This window comes from Peromyscus leucopus, chromosome 6 (genome assembly GCF_004664715.2).
Source record: "Peromyscus leucopus breed LL Stock chromosome 6, UCI_PerLeu_2.1, whole genome shotgun sequence".
In the NCBI taxonomy this organism is placed as follows: Eukaryota; Metazoa; Chordata; class Mammalia; order Rodentia; family Cricetidae; genus Peromyscus; species Peromyscus leucopus.
In genome coordinates, this window is record NC_051068.1 from 106,058,996 (window position 1) to 106,077,578 (window position 18,583).

General features: G+C 41.6%; 1 protein-coding gene across 4 annotated transcripts in view; it reads right to left on the reverse strand.

Moving 5' to 3' along the window:
* Positions 1–4,604: 4,604 nt before the first annotated feature.
* The window catches only part of Tet2 (tet methylcytosine dioxygenase 2), an 82,520-nt gene continuing 68,541 nt past the window's right edge, over positions 4,605–18,583 (reverse strand). The window contains exons 7-11 of one of the 4 annotated variants that reach the window (XM_028857217.2): positions 17,796–17,946; positions 15,393–15,482; positions 12,877–13,014; positions 10,516–10,867; positions 4,605–9,106 (exon numbers count right to left, since the gene is read on the reverse strand). In XM_028857217.2, the coding sequence (XP_028713050.1) occupies positions 7,638–9,106; positions 10,516–10,867; positions 12,877–13,014; positions 15,393–15,482; positions 17,796–17,946 (2,200 nt within the window). In that variant the 3' untranslated portion in view covers positions 4,605–7,637. Of the gene's footprint in view, positions 9,107–10,515; positions 10,868–12,876; positions 13,015–15,392; positions 17,756–17,795; positions 17,947–18,583 lie in introns of those variants that run through there. The other 3 variants (XM_028857224.2, XM_037207122.1, XM_037207124.1) reach the window with 3 other exon arrangements.

Here is an 18,583-nt window from a genome sequence, read left to right on the forward strand (position 1 = left end):
CACACACACACACACACACACACACACACACACACACACTTAACCATATCCTCAGTCCTTAACTTTATTATTTGTCTTATTGAGCTCTTTATTTCTAAAGTGTCTGTTAACTTTTTTCAAAATTTTCATTTCTTTGCTAAATTTCACATTCATATCTTTGTCTTCCTAATTTATGTGTTTATCTATACTCTCTTGGATCTCATTAAAATGTTTTATAAACATTTATAATTTTTCCTTTAAAAATTATTACTGTGTGCATGTGTGCATATACGTACAACTGTCATGGCTTGCATTTAAAGGCTACTTCTCTTCTTCCACCACAAGTTCCAGAGATTAAAGTCAGGCTGTGTGGCAAGAATTTCTACTTGCAGGTCCTTTCTATAATTCTTTCAGATATTTTCTCCATTTGGTTATTGTCATCTGTTGCTAGACAGTGACATCCTCCTCCTCTGCTCCTCCTCTCTTTCTGCTCCTCCACCTCCTCCTCCTCTTTTCTTCTTCCTCCTCCTCCACTCCTCCTCTCTTCCTCCTCCCCCTCCTCCTCCTCCTCTTCTTCTACATTTTTCTTTCTTTTTTTTTTTTTTAAACATTTTTTTAAAAGATTTATTTATTTATTATGGATACAGTGTTCTGCCTGCACATATCCCTGCAGGCCAGAAGAGGGCACCAGATCTCATTACAGATGGTTGTGAGCCACCATGTGGTTGCTGGGAATTGAACTCAGGACCTTTGGTAGAACAAGCAGTGCTCTTAACCTCTGAGCCATCTCTCCAGCCCCTACATTTTTCAAGACAGAGTTTTTCTATGTAACCATGGCTATCTGGAACTCATGCTGTAGACTCAAGTTCAGAGAGATTTGCCTGCCTTTACCTCCAGCATGCTGGGGTTAAAGGTGTAGGTCACCACCACCCAGCCAACAGTTACATTCCTAATACATATTAGTTTGTTTTGCATACTTGTTTTTGCCTATATGTAGATTTTTATATTTGGTAGATCAGAGATCTCTACTAATTTTTTTTTTTTTTTAGTTGCCTTCTTAGTTTTAGGACTTTTCATTGAAAATGTACCTTGGCACAACACCTTCTTAGAGAATATTGGCTTTGATTCTTACCAGACCTTATTTGTTCTTCCTTACTTTGGCTGTGAACAGTGGCATCGCAATGTTATGCACCATGATGTCATAGAAGAGGACCACCACCTCTGTGTGATTTACAAGAGAGAGCACTAGCGGTGCAGGCAGGGATGGTAGGAACAACAATGTGTGCAGTGCCCAGCGTGGCTACTCCCTCAACGGGAGTGTTGACTTGAGTTAAATGTTGGGGGTTTCCCCAGGCTCTGTTGATGGCACGCCAGCCACTAGCAAGGGCCATGGGTACTGACAGCCTGAGATGCTGTGGGCTTTGAAATGCTTCTCCTCTGGCCAGCCACTTATCCTATAACCATAGGAGTGGCTGTGACAGGAAAGACCCTTTGTTGAACTCATTCTTAGTTCCTCAACAGGTACATTCAAAAATGTGGGTAAGAAGGGGGTGGCAGAAACTGAGAGAGGGGACTAACAGAAACCATAGTGTTTCTCCCTATATTTTATTGACAATGGACTCCTAGAAGTTGAACCTAGGCCAGAATCATACAAAGATGTCCTCCTTAGCCTTCTTTGGGCCTGCAAGACTCCATACACTCCCAGAATAGCCCCATCTGTTGGAGACCATTGGGTCAAACACAAGAACCTGTGAAGGTCACTTGTCCTTGTCACTCAAAGCATAATACTCAAGCAGGAAGTTAGGATCCTGTCCACTGTAGCATTTATTAGTGGAGCTCTGAGGCTAGTCACTGGAAGGAATCTTCTAGCATGAGGCTAGAGATGTTGACAGATGTGGCAGTGGCTCACGCCTTAAATCCCAGCACTCAGGAGGCAGAAGCAGGCACATCTCTTTGAGTTCGAGGCCAGCCTGGTCTACAGTGTGAGTTCCAGTACAGCCAAAGCTGTTACACAGAGAAACCTTGTCTCAAAAATAAACGAAAAAAAATTATATTCCTACCTGATCCTCACCATAGCTATGGTGGCTGCAGTGTGCTGATCTTCCAGATATGGTTCAGTGACACTATCAGACTAAATCCAAAGCCAGATGCTGTCTCCAGCATTACACTTCTTAAAGCTCCAATCAAGAGACTACTACTGTGGGACTAAACAGATGCCTCAGTGGTGAAAGGCATTTGCTGTTCTTGCAGAGTACTGCGGTTCTGTTCCCAACATCACAGGACAAATGGTAGACATGTATAACTTCAGTGCTAGGGGATGACACCCTCCTCCCGCCTCTGGAGGCACCAGGCACACACCTGCCACATACATGTGCATGTAGGCAAAACATTTATACACATAAAATCTTTAAGGCCACTGTGGTTGGGCATGGTGGCACACGCCTTGAATCTCAGCACCTGGGAGGCAGAGACAGGAAGATCTAAGGCCAACCTGGCCTACATAGGGAGCTGTAAGCAGACTACATAAAGAGATCCTGGCTCAAACAACAACAAATGGCCACTGAGACGGTTAGGGAAATGGTTCTCAACCTTCCCATTGCTTCGACCCTTTAATGACTTCCTCATGTTGTGGTGACCCCAACCATAAAATTGTTTTCATTACTACTTATTAACTATAATTTTGCTACTGTTATGAATTGTAATGTAAGAATTTTTTGGACATAGTTTATTTGGTCTAAACCCACAAGTTTAGAACCACTGGGTTAGAGCACCACATTAACACACATTTCTCCTATACAAGGGATAAAAGCAATGGTTTTTTGCCTATGAATCCCCAATCCTGTAATTTTAACACATCTGGATTCATCTAGAGAGGGGAGAAGAAGCAAAGTCCTTTTCTGTAGTGCGCATTTCACCCAATACATAAGTAGAACTCTCATTTCAGCTTGAATTAAGAATTGATTAGAGAATACAGTGTCAAGTTGAGTAGAATAAGCATCATTGAAGTTGCAGAAAGAGAAGCTGCCAAGAGCATATTCAGCACACGTGTATGTTAGTAAGAGTGACTCAAATGGATCAGAACAAAAAAACCTTAGTTCTGAAGCACACTGCAAAAACCAGAATAATGTAAATTACAGTGAATCCCTTTCTCAGTATTATGTTCATTTCTCCTGGAAGGAGGCACCCCCTGGCCAGATGAGTGATAGAAGTCAAGCAAATGTTTCATGGAACAAGGGCAGCCCTCATCTGAATTCTGGAAAGAAATGCTCCGTTCCCCCCTCCCCACCCCTCATTCTCAGAATGCTCACCTCCCAGTGGCTTTTCAAACCAACAGCATCAATTTAGAGCTCTCAGGACACAGGGGGCATGCATCTTGTTGAATCAAGTCTTTTCTCCCATGTCCTGGTTCTCCTGCAGCAGATCAGGCAGGAGTTAAAGCTATAAAGCGAAAAGTACAGTTCTCTGATGTGGGAACTGTCTGGATGTTAAAGCAACTCAAGGCTGTGGGAGGCAGCCACTTACACGCTAAGGGCAGCTTTGCATGGGTTTGGTTTCGGCGGTTTTAGGAGAGGTAAGGGGCCAATGGCACTTGGTGAATGCTGGCTCATCGGTCACTTCCGGCTGTCTAGCCATTCGAGTGCCCTTGTCTCCAGCCCCTTCTGTAGTGTGTTGACAACATGCCCAGCTTCTGAAGGTTTGTGCGATCAGCGTGTGGAGGGAGCTGGGGGGGGGGCGCAGGGATGGGATCTTTCAGGTGTGTAGTGTTTGACTGCGGCTCTCTGACCTTACATTAAGTGGATGGTGGGAACTCATGGAGGTTTGAGTAGATGATGCCCAGGGGATTCAACTTTCAAAAAGCTGGGTGGTTGCTCATGGCATACAGGCTTGGAGCAGTCATGGAAGGCATCTGTCAGTGAGCTGAAAGTTACCAGGGCCCAAAGCTTGAACCACTTGAGTCAAATTTGTCCCTAGGCCAAAAGAAAAAAATATGGAAGAGGAAGTTCCCTTATTATAGGCATGATGAAAATGATTGCCCTCTAATTTGGGAATAGTTAAGCTACAAGACTCTCATAATTGTTAACCATGCCCTGTGGATCCGGGAAGCATTGCAACCAGAGTGCTGTGGGGTTGCAAACTGACATGATGGACATGCAAAGAATAGATGGGGCTGGGCTGAAGGCACCGTTGCTTCAAGCCTCCCGAAGCCACATGGGACAGGTAGAGCTAGTACTGCTCAGGCAACCTTTCCTGCACCAGACTCTTGAAGGCCTTGCATAGGCAGGCCATGGACATTTAGGAGTTAGCACGAACAGGCTTCGATTACCGACTCAGACCAGGGCTTAAGCCTGAGAATGTGTACCAGCTGATGCTGACAGCTGAAATGACATCCTAGGGTCAGCTGCTGTGGTCACTCCATTCCCGATTACCTGTCTTTATGTGTAGAGGAAATAAATAGGCTGAAAGAGAGAAGAGGGAGTGATGAGCAGAGAAACAGCTTTGGGGTATTCATTTTGATTTCATTGAACATGTGGAAGAACTGTGTAAAAGGAACTGTAAAACAAAACCCACTTCATCCCACTTTACCTTCTTTATAGAACAGAAACTTCTGCAATAGATACTTCGAGTGCATTAAATAAATATAAATTTTATTAAAAACACTCACATAGCATTATCAGGAATGATATAATAATAAACAGCTTTCAAATAGCCTGCATAACATTACAATACTTACAGTATTTATAACCACCCTCAGATTTTATAAACAAACCCAGTATCTCATGAATGAAACTAAGTTAAAAAAATAATCCATAGAAAAATGCACACAGAAGTTCAATATCTTAGTGTCAAACTGCAAAACCTTTTCCTAAGTTAACAACTACCTTTGTAAAGTGAACTCTCCCTCACTGTTCGTCAATCAAGATGAAAATTTCATTCAAGCAATGTTGACACCATGCAGGAACACTTTCAAGTATGGCTCTGTAGTCAACCTACTCCTATAGAAGCCAATCACTGGGCTGCTTTCCATTGATCTAATTGAGAGGTTGCATATCATTTAATTGCCTCTCTTCCTACATGACCCGCCCTCTCTAAACCGCACTCCCTGTTCCTGTTGGCCAGCAGTTTGACAAGTGACAGTGGGTGACATACAAAAGCAAGCATTCCTCATGAATGGATGGCTCAACATTGCCAAACGCACCTGCAGGAACTCGATGTTGTGGACTCAACATCATGGTGTGAAAACCATTAAACTTACGTTTAGTGTGTGTGTGTGCACCAAGGAGACATTTGGAAAGTTTTAATGACAAAATGTGACCAATTAATTACAAAGGTCTCCACTGATTATAAAGCTAATTGAAAAGCTAGTAAGCAACACCATATTTAGGCCACAATGTAACAAGAGTCCTATTGCACAGCACACCAGCAGGTTCTAGCACTGTTTAAAGACACTCATGGACAGGAACCTGTAGTCATTACTAGATCAAAAACCTTTGAGGACTTGGCCAACAGCCACGTGATGACCTTTTCTTTCACAAGTTTCCCTTTATCAGGTCAGTGTATTCTATTTTAAATTGTTTACTTTTTAAAATCACTGAAACTCTCCAAACTTTAAAAATGCTTTTCTTTATAATCAAAAGTCAACAAGTTTACAAAATTAGTTGCAGCTATCAGTCCATGTACAAACAAAATAGGAGGGATTTGAAATAAGAATTAAATCCCTGAAAAATATATTAACTGACAACTTTACATAAACACAGATGACATGTTGGCATAAGGAGAACGAGCTGAAATATCCCTGAATTTTTAGAACAAAAAGTTTGAAATTCAAGTTATACTTGCTAAGAAATCAAGTATTAAAAAACGGTATGTTTTAATAATAAAAAGACTTTTTTAAAAATGGTGGTATACAATGCTATAAGCTTTCACTTAGTTCAATATATCCCATTGCCAAACTAGTGTTGAGGTATATGACAAGTAGGAACATCACTCAAACTTATAATCAATTCTTAGCTCACATTAGCATCTGTGTAGCAGTCTGAGTAGCACCATCGTGATGTGAATTTTGCTTCAATCTCATATATATATATATATATATACTATATATACATATGTATATATTTAATTTTTTACAGTACTAAAATACTAAAGCATTTCGTTAAAAAAGTTTTGTTTTACAATTTAATTTACTATACAACTTTTATCTTTTTATACAAATTATGATTTGAAATCACCACAGCAAACCAGCTGCCTATTTTGTTTAGGGATTTTGTTTTGTAACCAACAGATTCATATGGACTCAACCCTGTCTACTCAACTGACGCAGGCATCAGTCCACTCCAGCTTCCTGGTAACTAGAACACTTGAGCAAAGAAATGACATTGCAATGCATGAGTCACACAGAGGCAGCCTGCTGCTGTCCTGAAGAATATACAGGCCCACCAGACAGCTTAAGTGGACAAGCTTGGCTGGCTCTGTAGCGTTCAGCTAGTTATTGCCTGCATTAGCAGAGAATCTGAAACTGGACACACAGAAGCAATGAACTTGTCATACCATTAGTATAGCATGTAAGATGAGCACCAGAAAGCATGTGTTTTGTGGACTAACATATCCGTTCAGCTTCGGTTTGGATTTTACAGGCCGTGTCAACAAAGAATACTGCTCATCAGCAGATACATGGCTAAAAGCAAATGTTTTAAAAGCTTTCCTTTAAAAAAAATAATCTTTTAATCCTAAATGAAAGTAAACTTTTTAAAAAAACATCTCAGTACCTTAGCATTGTTCAAGTTGCCAAAGCTTAGGTAGGCAAAGTGCTTCTAAAACACCACTTAAAATATTTCAATATACACGTATTTGCACATATAAAAATGTGTATATGTATACATTATGTTTATAGTCCTACAAAGACATCACTGGATGAGCACAATCCAGGCCTTTAAAATGTCCACATTTTAAAAAGTAAGCTGTATAAGAATAAGACAGAAATGTAAATGGAAGGTACCCCAGTTCTTCAAGGGCACCAAGACTGTACTGGTAGCGTGATAAAAAGGCATCAATTCTTCAGCTATTAAAGACACCATTTTTGTAGCACCATTTCATGTAACACCCAAATGAATTCAGTGTTTTTCCATTATTCACGTAATCTTCCTGTAGCTACTTGGATAAATAAGTTAATATTAAGATATTACAGTAAAAACTGCATGCTAAAAAGCCACGATTCCAGTATTCGGTACATCATAGATCAGCACCAGATGATTCCTGCAACTGTCCTACTACAGTACTGTGTCCCATGACTATGCAAACTTGGTTTCAGAAGTGGTCACATGTGTCGAGTGGTTGGGGAGCATCTCACACAAAAGACCATAGCCAATAAGAGAACCAGTGGTTTTGAAAATAGGAATTGTAGAGCACTTTCTTCTCACCTTCCCTTTGCATAGGATGCTTTGGTCTTCTTCCTGAATGCCTCCAGTGACCACTTGGGAAGTCAGTGGAGATTAAGTGCAATGATAAAATTAATCCCTATTTTGCTGGTGAGCTGACATGCCCCCAATGCACACATACACACACACACACACACTGCATTTGTCATGGATGCTGTGACCTGCCCCTACTGCCCATGCCATGAGAGAGAGGTTGTTCTTGGTCTGGCACAAGGGGCAGCATCATTTAAATGTGTTGTAAGGCCCCGTGACCCGAGTGCAGGCATATGGAGATGTAGTCACTGTGGAGTTTGTGGTCAGGGACCCTGTGTTCTCAGCCAGGGACTGGATGAAGCGCAGGTAACTGGGCTCAGAAGGTTCCTGCAACTCGGTGGGCTCACGTTTCACCCTTTTGCCATGGCTTTTCTGAGACACGTGGTCTGGTCCACACTCTTCCTCTTTCCCTCGGTTCTTTTCTGCCACTTTGGCTTCCCAGCGAGCCAAACCATGTTTTGGTTCATTCATGTTCTTATGCTGATAAAATACAAGTGAGATCCTTGCGGCGTTACCTCTTTTAGGATTATTTACTTTGGTGGTGGCATGATACTCTCTCTTTGCACACTCAATGAGAATTGATCCATGAGTTAGAGCCACAGCCACACCTCCAATGTCGGGATCCAGAAAGCAGTGCTCACTGTCTGACCAAACCTCCACAGAAGCAGCCTCCTCCACAGAAGAAGCCATGTCCTGGCTTGCTGCCCCAGGCTGCTTCTCCTGACTGCTCTCAGGCGGATTGGGTAATAGACCTTGGGCAGAAGCAGGACTACCGTGATTAAACCCTGGAAGCACCCTTGATAGCCCATTCACTGTGTGCGAGAGCATGGCGTCCTCCTTGTGGAAGGCGTCGTTGGAGCTGTTCGTCCTGCCCGCAGCTGCTGTGGTGTAGCTGTGGGTCGTGTGAGAAGGTGGATGATGCTCACTGTTTCTGACGTCAGTGTTTGGATTGCTCATGCTGTGTGGTAATCTGGAGGCAGCTCCCGTGAAATGGCCATCCATCTCAGGGGTGGGATAAGCAGAAATAGTTGCCAGGTAGTGTACATTTGGATTTATGGGACAGTTGGTAAAGGCATCTCCCTGCATGTTTTGGTTTCCATAACTTAAGTACCTCTGTTGGTAAAATGTGTGGATTGGTGGGAGGTTCAGCTTGGTGAGATGGTCCTGGCCTGGATATCTACACAGATCCCCAGGCTGAGACTGGGAGTAAGAACCTAAGAAAGGAGAGCAGTTGTCCACGGACACATTCCCATTGCACTGATATGCTGCATATTGGTTATTCTGATTGAAATGCCCAGGGTAGGGGTTCATGGGGTCAGAAGGACTCAAATATGAACTTGCAGCTTGAGATGAGGTGGGATAAAGGTTCACATGGTTGGCATCTCCATAAATATCTGAAGTGTGTGAAGAGTTTGGATAAGGACTAAGTGGATTGGGCCGTCTCATGTATGGGTTGGTGGAGTAAGAGCCAATGGACTCAGACTGAGTGTTACTGGGCAAGTTATGCTGTGGCTGTGGCTGTGGCTGTGGCTGTGTCTGTGGTGGCTGTGTCTGTGGTGGTTGTGGTGGCTGTGGCTGGTGTGACTGTGGCACTTGCTGAAGGTACCTCTGGAGTGGCTGGGGCTGCTGAATGACTGATCCTGAAAGCCGCACTTGTTCTAAGGAGAGAGCAGGAACAAATACAGTGGACTGTTATTTTAAGAGCAGTAGTGGAGAGACTTAAATACATGCAACAGCACTGGCAATCAATCCCCCCAAGCAAAGATGAACATTGTCAACATAATCTTTTGTGTCTGAAGTATTAGAATAATACATGCTGAACTTTGAAAAAAAAAAAGTGTGTCCAGAGTCACTCAAAATGCCTCTGCCTACCTCCCTCCATTTCCTCCACTTAGACCATGTCCTCATCTTCTATGCAAACATGGTCTGGTAAGGAGGGACTGGATTACAGCAGTGTCCCCCTTACCTCTACTGTTCCTGGAGGAAGGGGACATGCTTTATTTGACTCCACTCTCAAATATCTGGCACCTGACAGGACTTAGTTGTAGAATTAAAATGACAAGAAGAATGGCATTTATCTATCCTTAAAAAGCATCTTAGTGTTTTTTTTTTTTTTTTTTTTGTTATTCGAGACAGGGTTTCTCTGTGTAGCTTTGCACCTTTCCTGGATCTGGCTCTGTAGCCCAGGCGGGCCTCAAACACACAAAGATCCGCCTGCCTCTGCCTCCCGAGTGCTGGGATTAAAGGCGTGCGCCACCACCACCTGGCTCTAAAAAGCATTTTATACAATTGCAGAGAACACCTTGTAGACTTGTAAGCTACAAACTGGACCTGCAGTGGCAATTCTGAGGCATGAACAGCTTTCCATCACAGAAACCAGTAAGAAGGAGATGTTCATCTCTCAAAGCAAAGAGGATTGGCTGTAAACAAATCAGTGGTAAGGTACATTTAAACAACATTCTTGTTGTTGGGGTCAAACCAATACTTTCTAAAAACTGGATTCCTATTTAGTAGCTCCTCTATGTCCATTCTTTAGTAGGACTACCACTCTTCTGATGAGTGTGGAACCTTACCTAAACTAGATCAAACTAACTTGTCTATGGAAAAATATACTCATCTTCCCCTCTATCCTGTAAATTGCATTTGCAAACTCATTTCAGTGCAGTACTATTTGAATTATCTATATCTAGGCTCAATGACTTAGAGTTGGCCGAAGTTTCCTGTCTTCCCTTCTACTGTTTGTCAATGTGCTGTTTTGCATTCTGAGAGGCTTTACTTGCATAGTTTCTGACATATTGAAGTCTTGTGACCTTCCTCTGGCTCCACTGGATCTGTGTCCAAATGCTCCCTCCTTAACCTTGGTGAGCTGTCAATGCATGACTCCGTTACTTTCGACATGTAAACGACCTGTATAATGTCTTTCCAGTTTGAGATGGAAGGTACACCAAACTCTGACAAGCCCAGTGCAGCCTCAACCTGGCCACTTGAGCAAAGACTGTGGTATAGACTCAGACCATGATTGTTGACAGCCCCAGGTAACAGCTAGCACCTGTCACATGGAGTTTACCTGGCAGCTGCTTCGTATGACTTGCAGTTTCCATCTGCTTTGTACGTGAGGAAGACTTGTCCTTTTCATTCCCTTTCGAGCAGTTCTCCAGGGAAGCAAGTTTTTCAGCTGCAGCTTTCCTGGCCTCCAGTTTTCTTTGTCGGTCACTCTTGGCCCGCACTGCTAACTTTATCTTCTTCTTCCGAAAAGAGGTCAAAACCTCAATGGACCCATTTCGTATCTTCTCCTCCTGACCTTCAGCACTCCCAAACTCATCCACAGGAGCAAGTATGTACATGGGCAAGACATGGAGCTGCTCATCCTCAGGCTTCACTCCAATTTCCCGATTGTCTTCCCTAGTGAGGGTGCACACCTGATGGGGAGGGAAGGCGTTCCAGGCTCAGTGGCAGGACCAAAACAAAGTGTACATGCTGAGGTTTCTCCCTCCCAGCACCCGCATGTGTGCTGGATCAAGGACATGTATACAGATCTGCCTGTCATTAGTGAAGACAATGTACAAATGGAGGACATAGAGCACCTCGCATTTACACTTTTTCAAGTCTATCTATCAGGAATCACTATGAAGTGGCTGTTTGTCATGTACTTCTAGCTAGAACTCAGGGAAGATCTACTTCTTCCAGATGAAATGAAGCAATCTCCTGCTTCCCACATGACAGATCATTTTTTTTTCTTTCAGGAAGTTAACCATGTGACCACTATATGCAATGGGCTGGCAAAGGATGACAATACAACACAGTTCAGCTTCTCTCAGACCTGACTCCTAACCATCCATGTTTTAAAAATTTACTATGCTCAAGAAACTTTACAGCCAGGCAGTGGTGGTACATGACTTTAATCCCAGAACTCAGGAGGCAGGTGGATCTTGGTTAGTTTGAGGCTAGCCTAATCTACAGAGCAAGTTCTAGGACTGGCAAGTCTAACAGAGAAACCTTGTCTTGAACCCTACCCCTACAACAATCCCCAAAAAATAAAAAAAGAAAAAAAAAGAAAGAAAAATTTACAAGATGCCAATTGACATAAAAACGACCTGGTCACAGATATAAAAATGAATGTGGGAGATTCCCCCTTAAAAGGAATGTGATCTTTCTAAATGACTAATGTGAGGAATTGTGAAGAATGCTTTCCAAACTTCATGTCTCCAAATACATATCTATCACTACTCAGCTCTCATTGAGAGTGCCTTTCCATCTTGCCTGTAGAACCTGCGATCACTCAAAGGCAGGCACTCTCACTTCCCACTACAATCACCTTGCTGGAATGAAGAACAGACGGCATGGCTGAGTTAGTGGGTTTCTTCCACCTTACAGAATATAGCCGTCACCAATGGCTGGGGCTGACTAGGGTGATGAGCAGCTTGTTTTCCTGAATCTAACTAGGGCTGATAGCTCTGCATCAGAGCTTTATATGTTTATAACCAAGGATGTGTTAATCTGTCTTGGCAACTGGAATATGTAGGCATCATCATGAGCTCCTTTGGACTTACTGAGCATGTGTCATGAGCATGACACTGGGTGTCAATTACTTACCACCTTACTATCTCACTGAGCCTAAAATACACTGATTTGCCTGGATAGCTGGATAGCAAGCTTTAGAGATCCTTCTGTCTCTACTTCCTCTATGCTGGAGGAAGTGCTTAGGCATCCTTAGTCACCTGCTACAGCACTGGATTTTTTTTACAAGGCACAGGGGATCCAATTCAGTTCTGTCAGCCTTTCCTAGCTGAACCACTTCCTCAACTGCGCATTACAAACTGTGGTGGCGATAACATGCTGACAGTGATAACATGCTTTTCATTTGTATTTCTCTGCTAGGACAATCAGTACCTTGTCTTGCACGTGCTAGTGAAGGTGTGTGTGTTTTATTTTCCCACTTGTTTGGTTATAATTCACTACATACTTTTAAAGCTGAAATTTAATTTTTTAAGAAGATTTTTAACTGTATGTATGGATGGGTTGTCTATGTGTATGTTAGCATGACTGCAAAAACCAGGAGAATGTACCAAATCCTCTCACCTGGAGTTAGAAGTGCCTGTGAGCCATGGGTGCTGGGAATGGAACCCAGGTCCTCCACAAGAGCAGCAAACACTTTAAACTACTAAGCTATCTCCCCAGCCCCAATTTTGGTTTTCTTCATAAGTCATTTGAAATAACACTGTACAGACATGATTTAGATTCTTGCTAAGAATGCCCAAATTCTCGTGTGGTTGTCCACATTCTCCTAATGTGCCACTCATAAGAGAGAGTGCTAGTAGTACCCCAGGAAGGTTGCTTTGGAAGACAATCCGCATCTGTTCTGAGCCAGCACCACACAACCCATGCTTTTCACCAGCAGATGTTGCTGGGGTCATGGGGTGCCACTTACCACTGTACAGCCATTCGCCATGTTGTGCAGGTCTCTGTGGGAGTGAGCAGAGAAGTCCACACATGCAGTGACCCCTGAGAATGGTCGGCCTTCCTTCAGACCCAAACGGCACTCGGGAGCTCTGTGTTCAAATTCAACCTGAGAAGAATATGTGTGTGAGTGGGAAGGTACTGGAGACTATTGAGATTATTTGATACTATTTTGCACTTCTATATCTAGAAAATAATGAAATGCCAAAAAATAGGGCACACAAGTTTCATTTGACAATATTGCTGAGGAAAATGTGTGTGTGTGTGTGTGTGTGTGTGTGTGTGTGTGTGTGTGTGTGTCCCCAGGCACATGCTTGTGTGATGCCAGGGATCAAACTCAGGGCTTCACATACTGAAGTAAGTACCCTACCACTGACTTACCCTCCCAGGTCCCAAATTTCTTCCCTTTTCTCCCTCCAACCCCCCAACCTGCTCTTTCAAATTCATGGCCTCTTTTTCCACTAATATTCACACACGTGCGCGCATGCAAATTGCATATATTGCTAAATACAACCTGCCCATGAACATGTGTGAAGTGGCATTTATGGAATTCAGTCTAACTTTGATCTAGGTATACCCACATAACCACTGCTAAGAACAAAGTCAGGTCCATTCTCTTCATTCTCTGCAGTCTTTCTGCCAGTCTTGGGGGTTTTCCCTCCTGCTCTCGCTAGACCCACCACAGACAAATGAGGATTGCATCACATTTAAAGTCTTCTACATAGTTAAGCAAACAACCCATGTAAAAAGAAAACTGTATGAGATGGAAGAAAATCTGTGTAGATGATACCTCTGATTATGGTTACTTTCCAAAATGTCTAAGACTGCTTTTCAAATAAAAATTCTCTCACTTCATCCTTTCTCACCTCCAACACACATTCAAAAAGTAGATTGATGGATCCTATAGGCTGATATCACATGTAAATTTTTTTTTTTTTTTTTTTTGGTTTTTTGAGACAGGGTTTCTCTGTGTAACTTTGCGCCTTTTCCTGGAACTCACTTGGCAGTCCAGACTGGCCTCAAACTCAGAGATCCACCTGCCTCTGCCTCCCGAGTGCTGGGATTAAAGGCGTGCGCCACCACCACCCGACCCACATGTAAATTTTGTACCAGATACTTAGGAACAGCTTTATCTCTGTATACATCCCTTCCTAGCTTTTATTATGTGACAGTTGCTGTTTGTGTTTTATATTTGCTTTTTAATTTCTAAACACGTAGAAGTCACACTGATCTCTTGATGCCTCTGTGTGGTTATATTATAAACAGGTCTTCATGTGAGTTCATTGGATGATTTTGTTGTGGGAATCAATCTGGAGCAATTTCTGACCTCATCACCTCACTAACTAGTAAGCCTAGTACTTGTGAAGTAAGCAAATCCACAATGCCTAGCAAAAATCTGACATCTGGACCCATGTGTAATAAATGTAATACACATTTTTGAGACATAAAGATAATCTTGTGAAAATAGACTGCATAGTCAGGGTCACATGATTTAAATATATTCAACAAAATCTTCACATAGAGATAAATTAGTAGATAAAACATCAGCTAGGACCTGGCAGTGGTGGCGCACGCCTTTAAATCCCAGCACTCGGGAGGCAGAGGCAGGTGGATCTCTGAGTTGAGGCCAGCCTGGACTACCAAGCGAGTTCCAGGAAAAGGCGCAAAGCTACACAGAGAAACCCTGTCTCGAAAAACCAAAACAAACAAACAAACAAACAGGACTAAAAACTTGGTTTTTAAGGCTGAAAAGACCAAGAGTATACATTTTGATGGCAAAATTCATATACTAGGAACAATTCTACAAGTAGTTTTAATAATTAAGAGAAAGAGTTGGGCTGCAGAGACAGATCAGCTGTTAAGAGCACTTGCTGTTCTTGCAGAGACCCTACACCCACATCGTGGTTTAGAGTTGTCTATCCATTATAACCCTGGTTCCAGGGGACCATGTGTGTGTGTGTGTGTGTGTGTGTGTGTGTGTTTTGTGTGTGTGTGTGTTGTTTTGTGTGTGTGTGTTGTGTGTGTGTGTGTGTGTGTGTGTGTGTGTATTTTCTTCTATATGTATATTATATGCTGGGTAGCACTCATATACATTAAGAAAAAGCTGAAGATCAAGTAAGAATGACTGCTTCAGGTCTGATTCAATTAGAAAATGTTCACAAATTGAAATGAATTGGTATTTTGCTGCAGTCATACATGCTGTATATATAATAAATAAATAAATCTTAAAAAAAAAAAAAGAAAAGGAAAAGTGGCTGGGCAGTGGTAGATCACACAAACTTTAATCCCAGCACTCAGGAGGCAGAGGCAGGTGGATCTCTGTGAGTTCGAGGCCATCCTGGTCTACAAAGTGAGTTCTAGGAAAGGCACAAAGCTACACAGAGAAACCCTGTCTTGAAAAACAAACAAACAAAAAAATACTTCTGGACTGGATAGGTTATGAATAGTGAACAAATATTTGACTCATCAATAATCACTTAAACTTACCTGATTATTGTATGCATCAGGTGCCATTCTTTTGTATATTGGAGCAAGTAAAGTAGCCAGGTTTTGAAAATGTGATTCTAGTTTCTCTTCCTGTACAAAATGATTCAACAAGTTAAACATGGATATATAAACCTGTGTGTGCATTTAGACACAAGGCATTCAGTTGTATTATTTCCAAGTGTAGTGCTTTTCTTTATATATCCTAAAATATGACTGCTTCTAATAACATTGCTACATCCTCAATACTCCATGCATACAAAGAAAAGTCTTTTAGATCGGCTTTCTGAAGCGGCATGTGTTAATGTTAATACTCTGACGGTAAATTCCCACTGCCATTCTGACAAGATGGGTCTCCCTGTGTAGCCATGGCTGTCCTGACATCACTCCACAAGCCAGGCTGGCCTCCTAATCACAGAGGTCCGCCTGCCTCTGGGCTGCTGGCATTAAAGGTGTACCCCACCACTCGAGGCACATTCTCACTTTAAAATCACTAATGTTAAACACAATTTTGGGAAGCTGGAGAGATAACTCAGCTGTTAAGACACTCGCTGCTCTTCTAGAGGACCCCAAACTTGGTTCTTCTCACCTATTTCAGGGCAGCTCACAACCACCTGGAACTCAGTTTCAGGTGATCACATGCCTTCTTCTAGCCTCCACGGGCACCTTCATGTATGTGGTACATATACATTCACATCAATAATTATGCTTCCCACCTCATGCCCTGTGTGAGTGCACACACAAATGACACGTACATCAGGAGATGCAAACTTTGGTAGGTGAACAGATAGCTGTACCGCATTCCTGCCTGAGAAAATATCCTTTGAGAATATTTAAGCCATTTATCTTTATTTAATATTATAGCTGCAGATAACATTTCCCCTTTAGAGGAATATATTGAATTTATTAACCATATGTGTATTTTAACTATACTTAAGATTCAATAGTTATAGTGTATGGAATGAAATAATATACAAACGCTGAATATATTGAGGTTTTTGATCAGTTGGCAAACTTACATGCAGACTCAAATGTTCTTACATCCTACAATTTACAAATTATGTTTTTTCAAAGAATCTGTATTTTTAAGAGATTAAAAAATGTGATGGCTTCAATAAGAAAGCAATGCTCATTTTATTTTTAAGTGGAACATGTAGACTAAAATTGACCTTCTAGTTGCTCAAACACATTCACTACAGTAACTTAAATCTTGTGGCTAAATATTATAAACATGACTTCCATAATTCAGACATGGAAAAGAATGACATCGCAAATCCTAATTTAGTTTCCTTTAAAATGTCTTCCTTATGTTAAAAAATAGTATTTACATATATATAATCTATAAAGCCACAATATTTTTGTCCTTGTTTGCAACATGATTCACATTGTCACAGCAATTCCCAATATCACAGAGCTTCAGGCAGGACAAATTTTAGTATGCAAATAATTCTTATCTGGTCTAAGATACTAATTATAGGCATTTTTTTGTCCAAATACTCCATGAAATATGGTAATGTTAATGGAACCTCATCATTATACATACTAAATAGTGTAAAATTACATAGAGAACTCAAAATGCTATAAACATCAGAATCTATTATTGCCTAAACTGGGCATGGTGCACACCTTTAATCCCAGCACTCAGGAGGCAGATTTCTGAGTTCAAGAAGAGTAGCCTGATCTACAGAGTGAGTTCCAGGGCAGCCAGGGCTACACAGAAAAACTTTTATTGAAAAAAAAAATTACTGTATGACAGACTTTTTTTTATACAGAGCCAATTCTTTAGTCCAGCCTAGCCTAACCTAGTTTAGTTATCACATGGCTGTTCTGTAAAGGCTGGTTAGTTTTTGTCAGCTTGACACAACCTAGAGTCATTCTGGAAGAGGCAACTTCAATTAAGAAAATGCCTTCTTGTGGGCAGGCCTGTGGTGCATATTCTTGATTGATGATTGATTGGGGAGGGCCCAGCTCAATGTGGGCAGTGCTACCTCTGGTCCAGGGTGCTATAAGAAAGCGACCCAAATCAAGCCATAGGGATCAAGCAAACAGCACTCATTCATGGCCTCGGCAATGGTTCTGTGCCTCTGAATTCCTTCTCTAATCTCCTTATATATAATGACAATACAAGCTTTAAGGTGAAATAAATCTCTCCTCCCTAACGTGATCTGTCATGGTGTTTTAAATCCCAGCAGTAGAAACCCTAGCTAAGACAACCCACAGGGAGGAATAATTTATGGTGCTATGCATAGTTATGTTAAATTTATAAAATATTTTGTACTTATGGTTTAGCCAGAATTTGTAGGTTCATCTGAGATGAAATTCCTTCTGTTAATGAGAGTATGACAGGTCATCCATGCTCATTAATTCTATATGAGAAATAGGTTATATATTAGGAAACAAACCAACCTCTTTTGGATTATCTCCAAGTAGCTTAAATTTCCTTGGGTTCTTGCTTCTGGCATACTTACATCCATTATAGTACATGCTCCAAGAACAACCAAAAGAAAAGGAGGCACCACAGGTTTCTGGATCCAAGCCCTGACAAGCACAGTTTCTCCTGAGATCAAAGCACAAAATGCAAGATTATAGGTACACTACACTGTCTCCTCAGGAAGGACATCTAGCACTTTAGTCTCTGACAAACTCCACCATTATCTTTTGTGTTACTGAGGCATTCTCATGTCTTAAGGAGATGGGGATTCTTTCTTTCCTTCCTTCCTTCCTTCCTTCCTTCCTTCCTTCCTTCCTTCTTCCTTCCTTTTTTTTTTTTTTTTTTTTCCGAGACAGGGTTTCTCTGTGTAGCTTTGCTCCTTTCCTGGAACTCACTCAGTAGCCCAGGCTGGCCTTGAACTCAGAGATCCACCTGCCTCTGCCTCCCAAGTGCTGGGATTAAAGGCATGCACCACCACCACCCGGCAAGAATTATTTCTACCTTTTAGTTTTTTTGACCGAGTATACCTAGATTTTATGTAATTGTGTGTCAAAGACATTTGTTTCCATGTATTGTTTGTCCACTTCAATTTTCTCATTTTATTGTTCCAAACTTATTATTATTATATGATTATTTAATATTATTTATTATTCTTTGTCATGCTCAATTAAAATGCACTTGGTGCATTATTTATAAATGTATTGTTAGATACACAAATTTTGATAAGGAGGGGAAGGAACTCATTCTACAATTTAAAGACAGA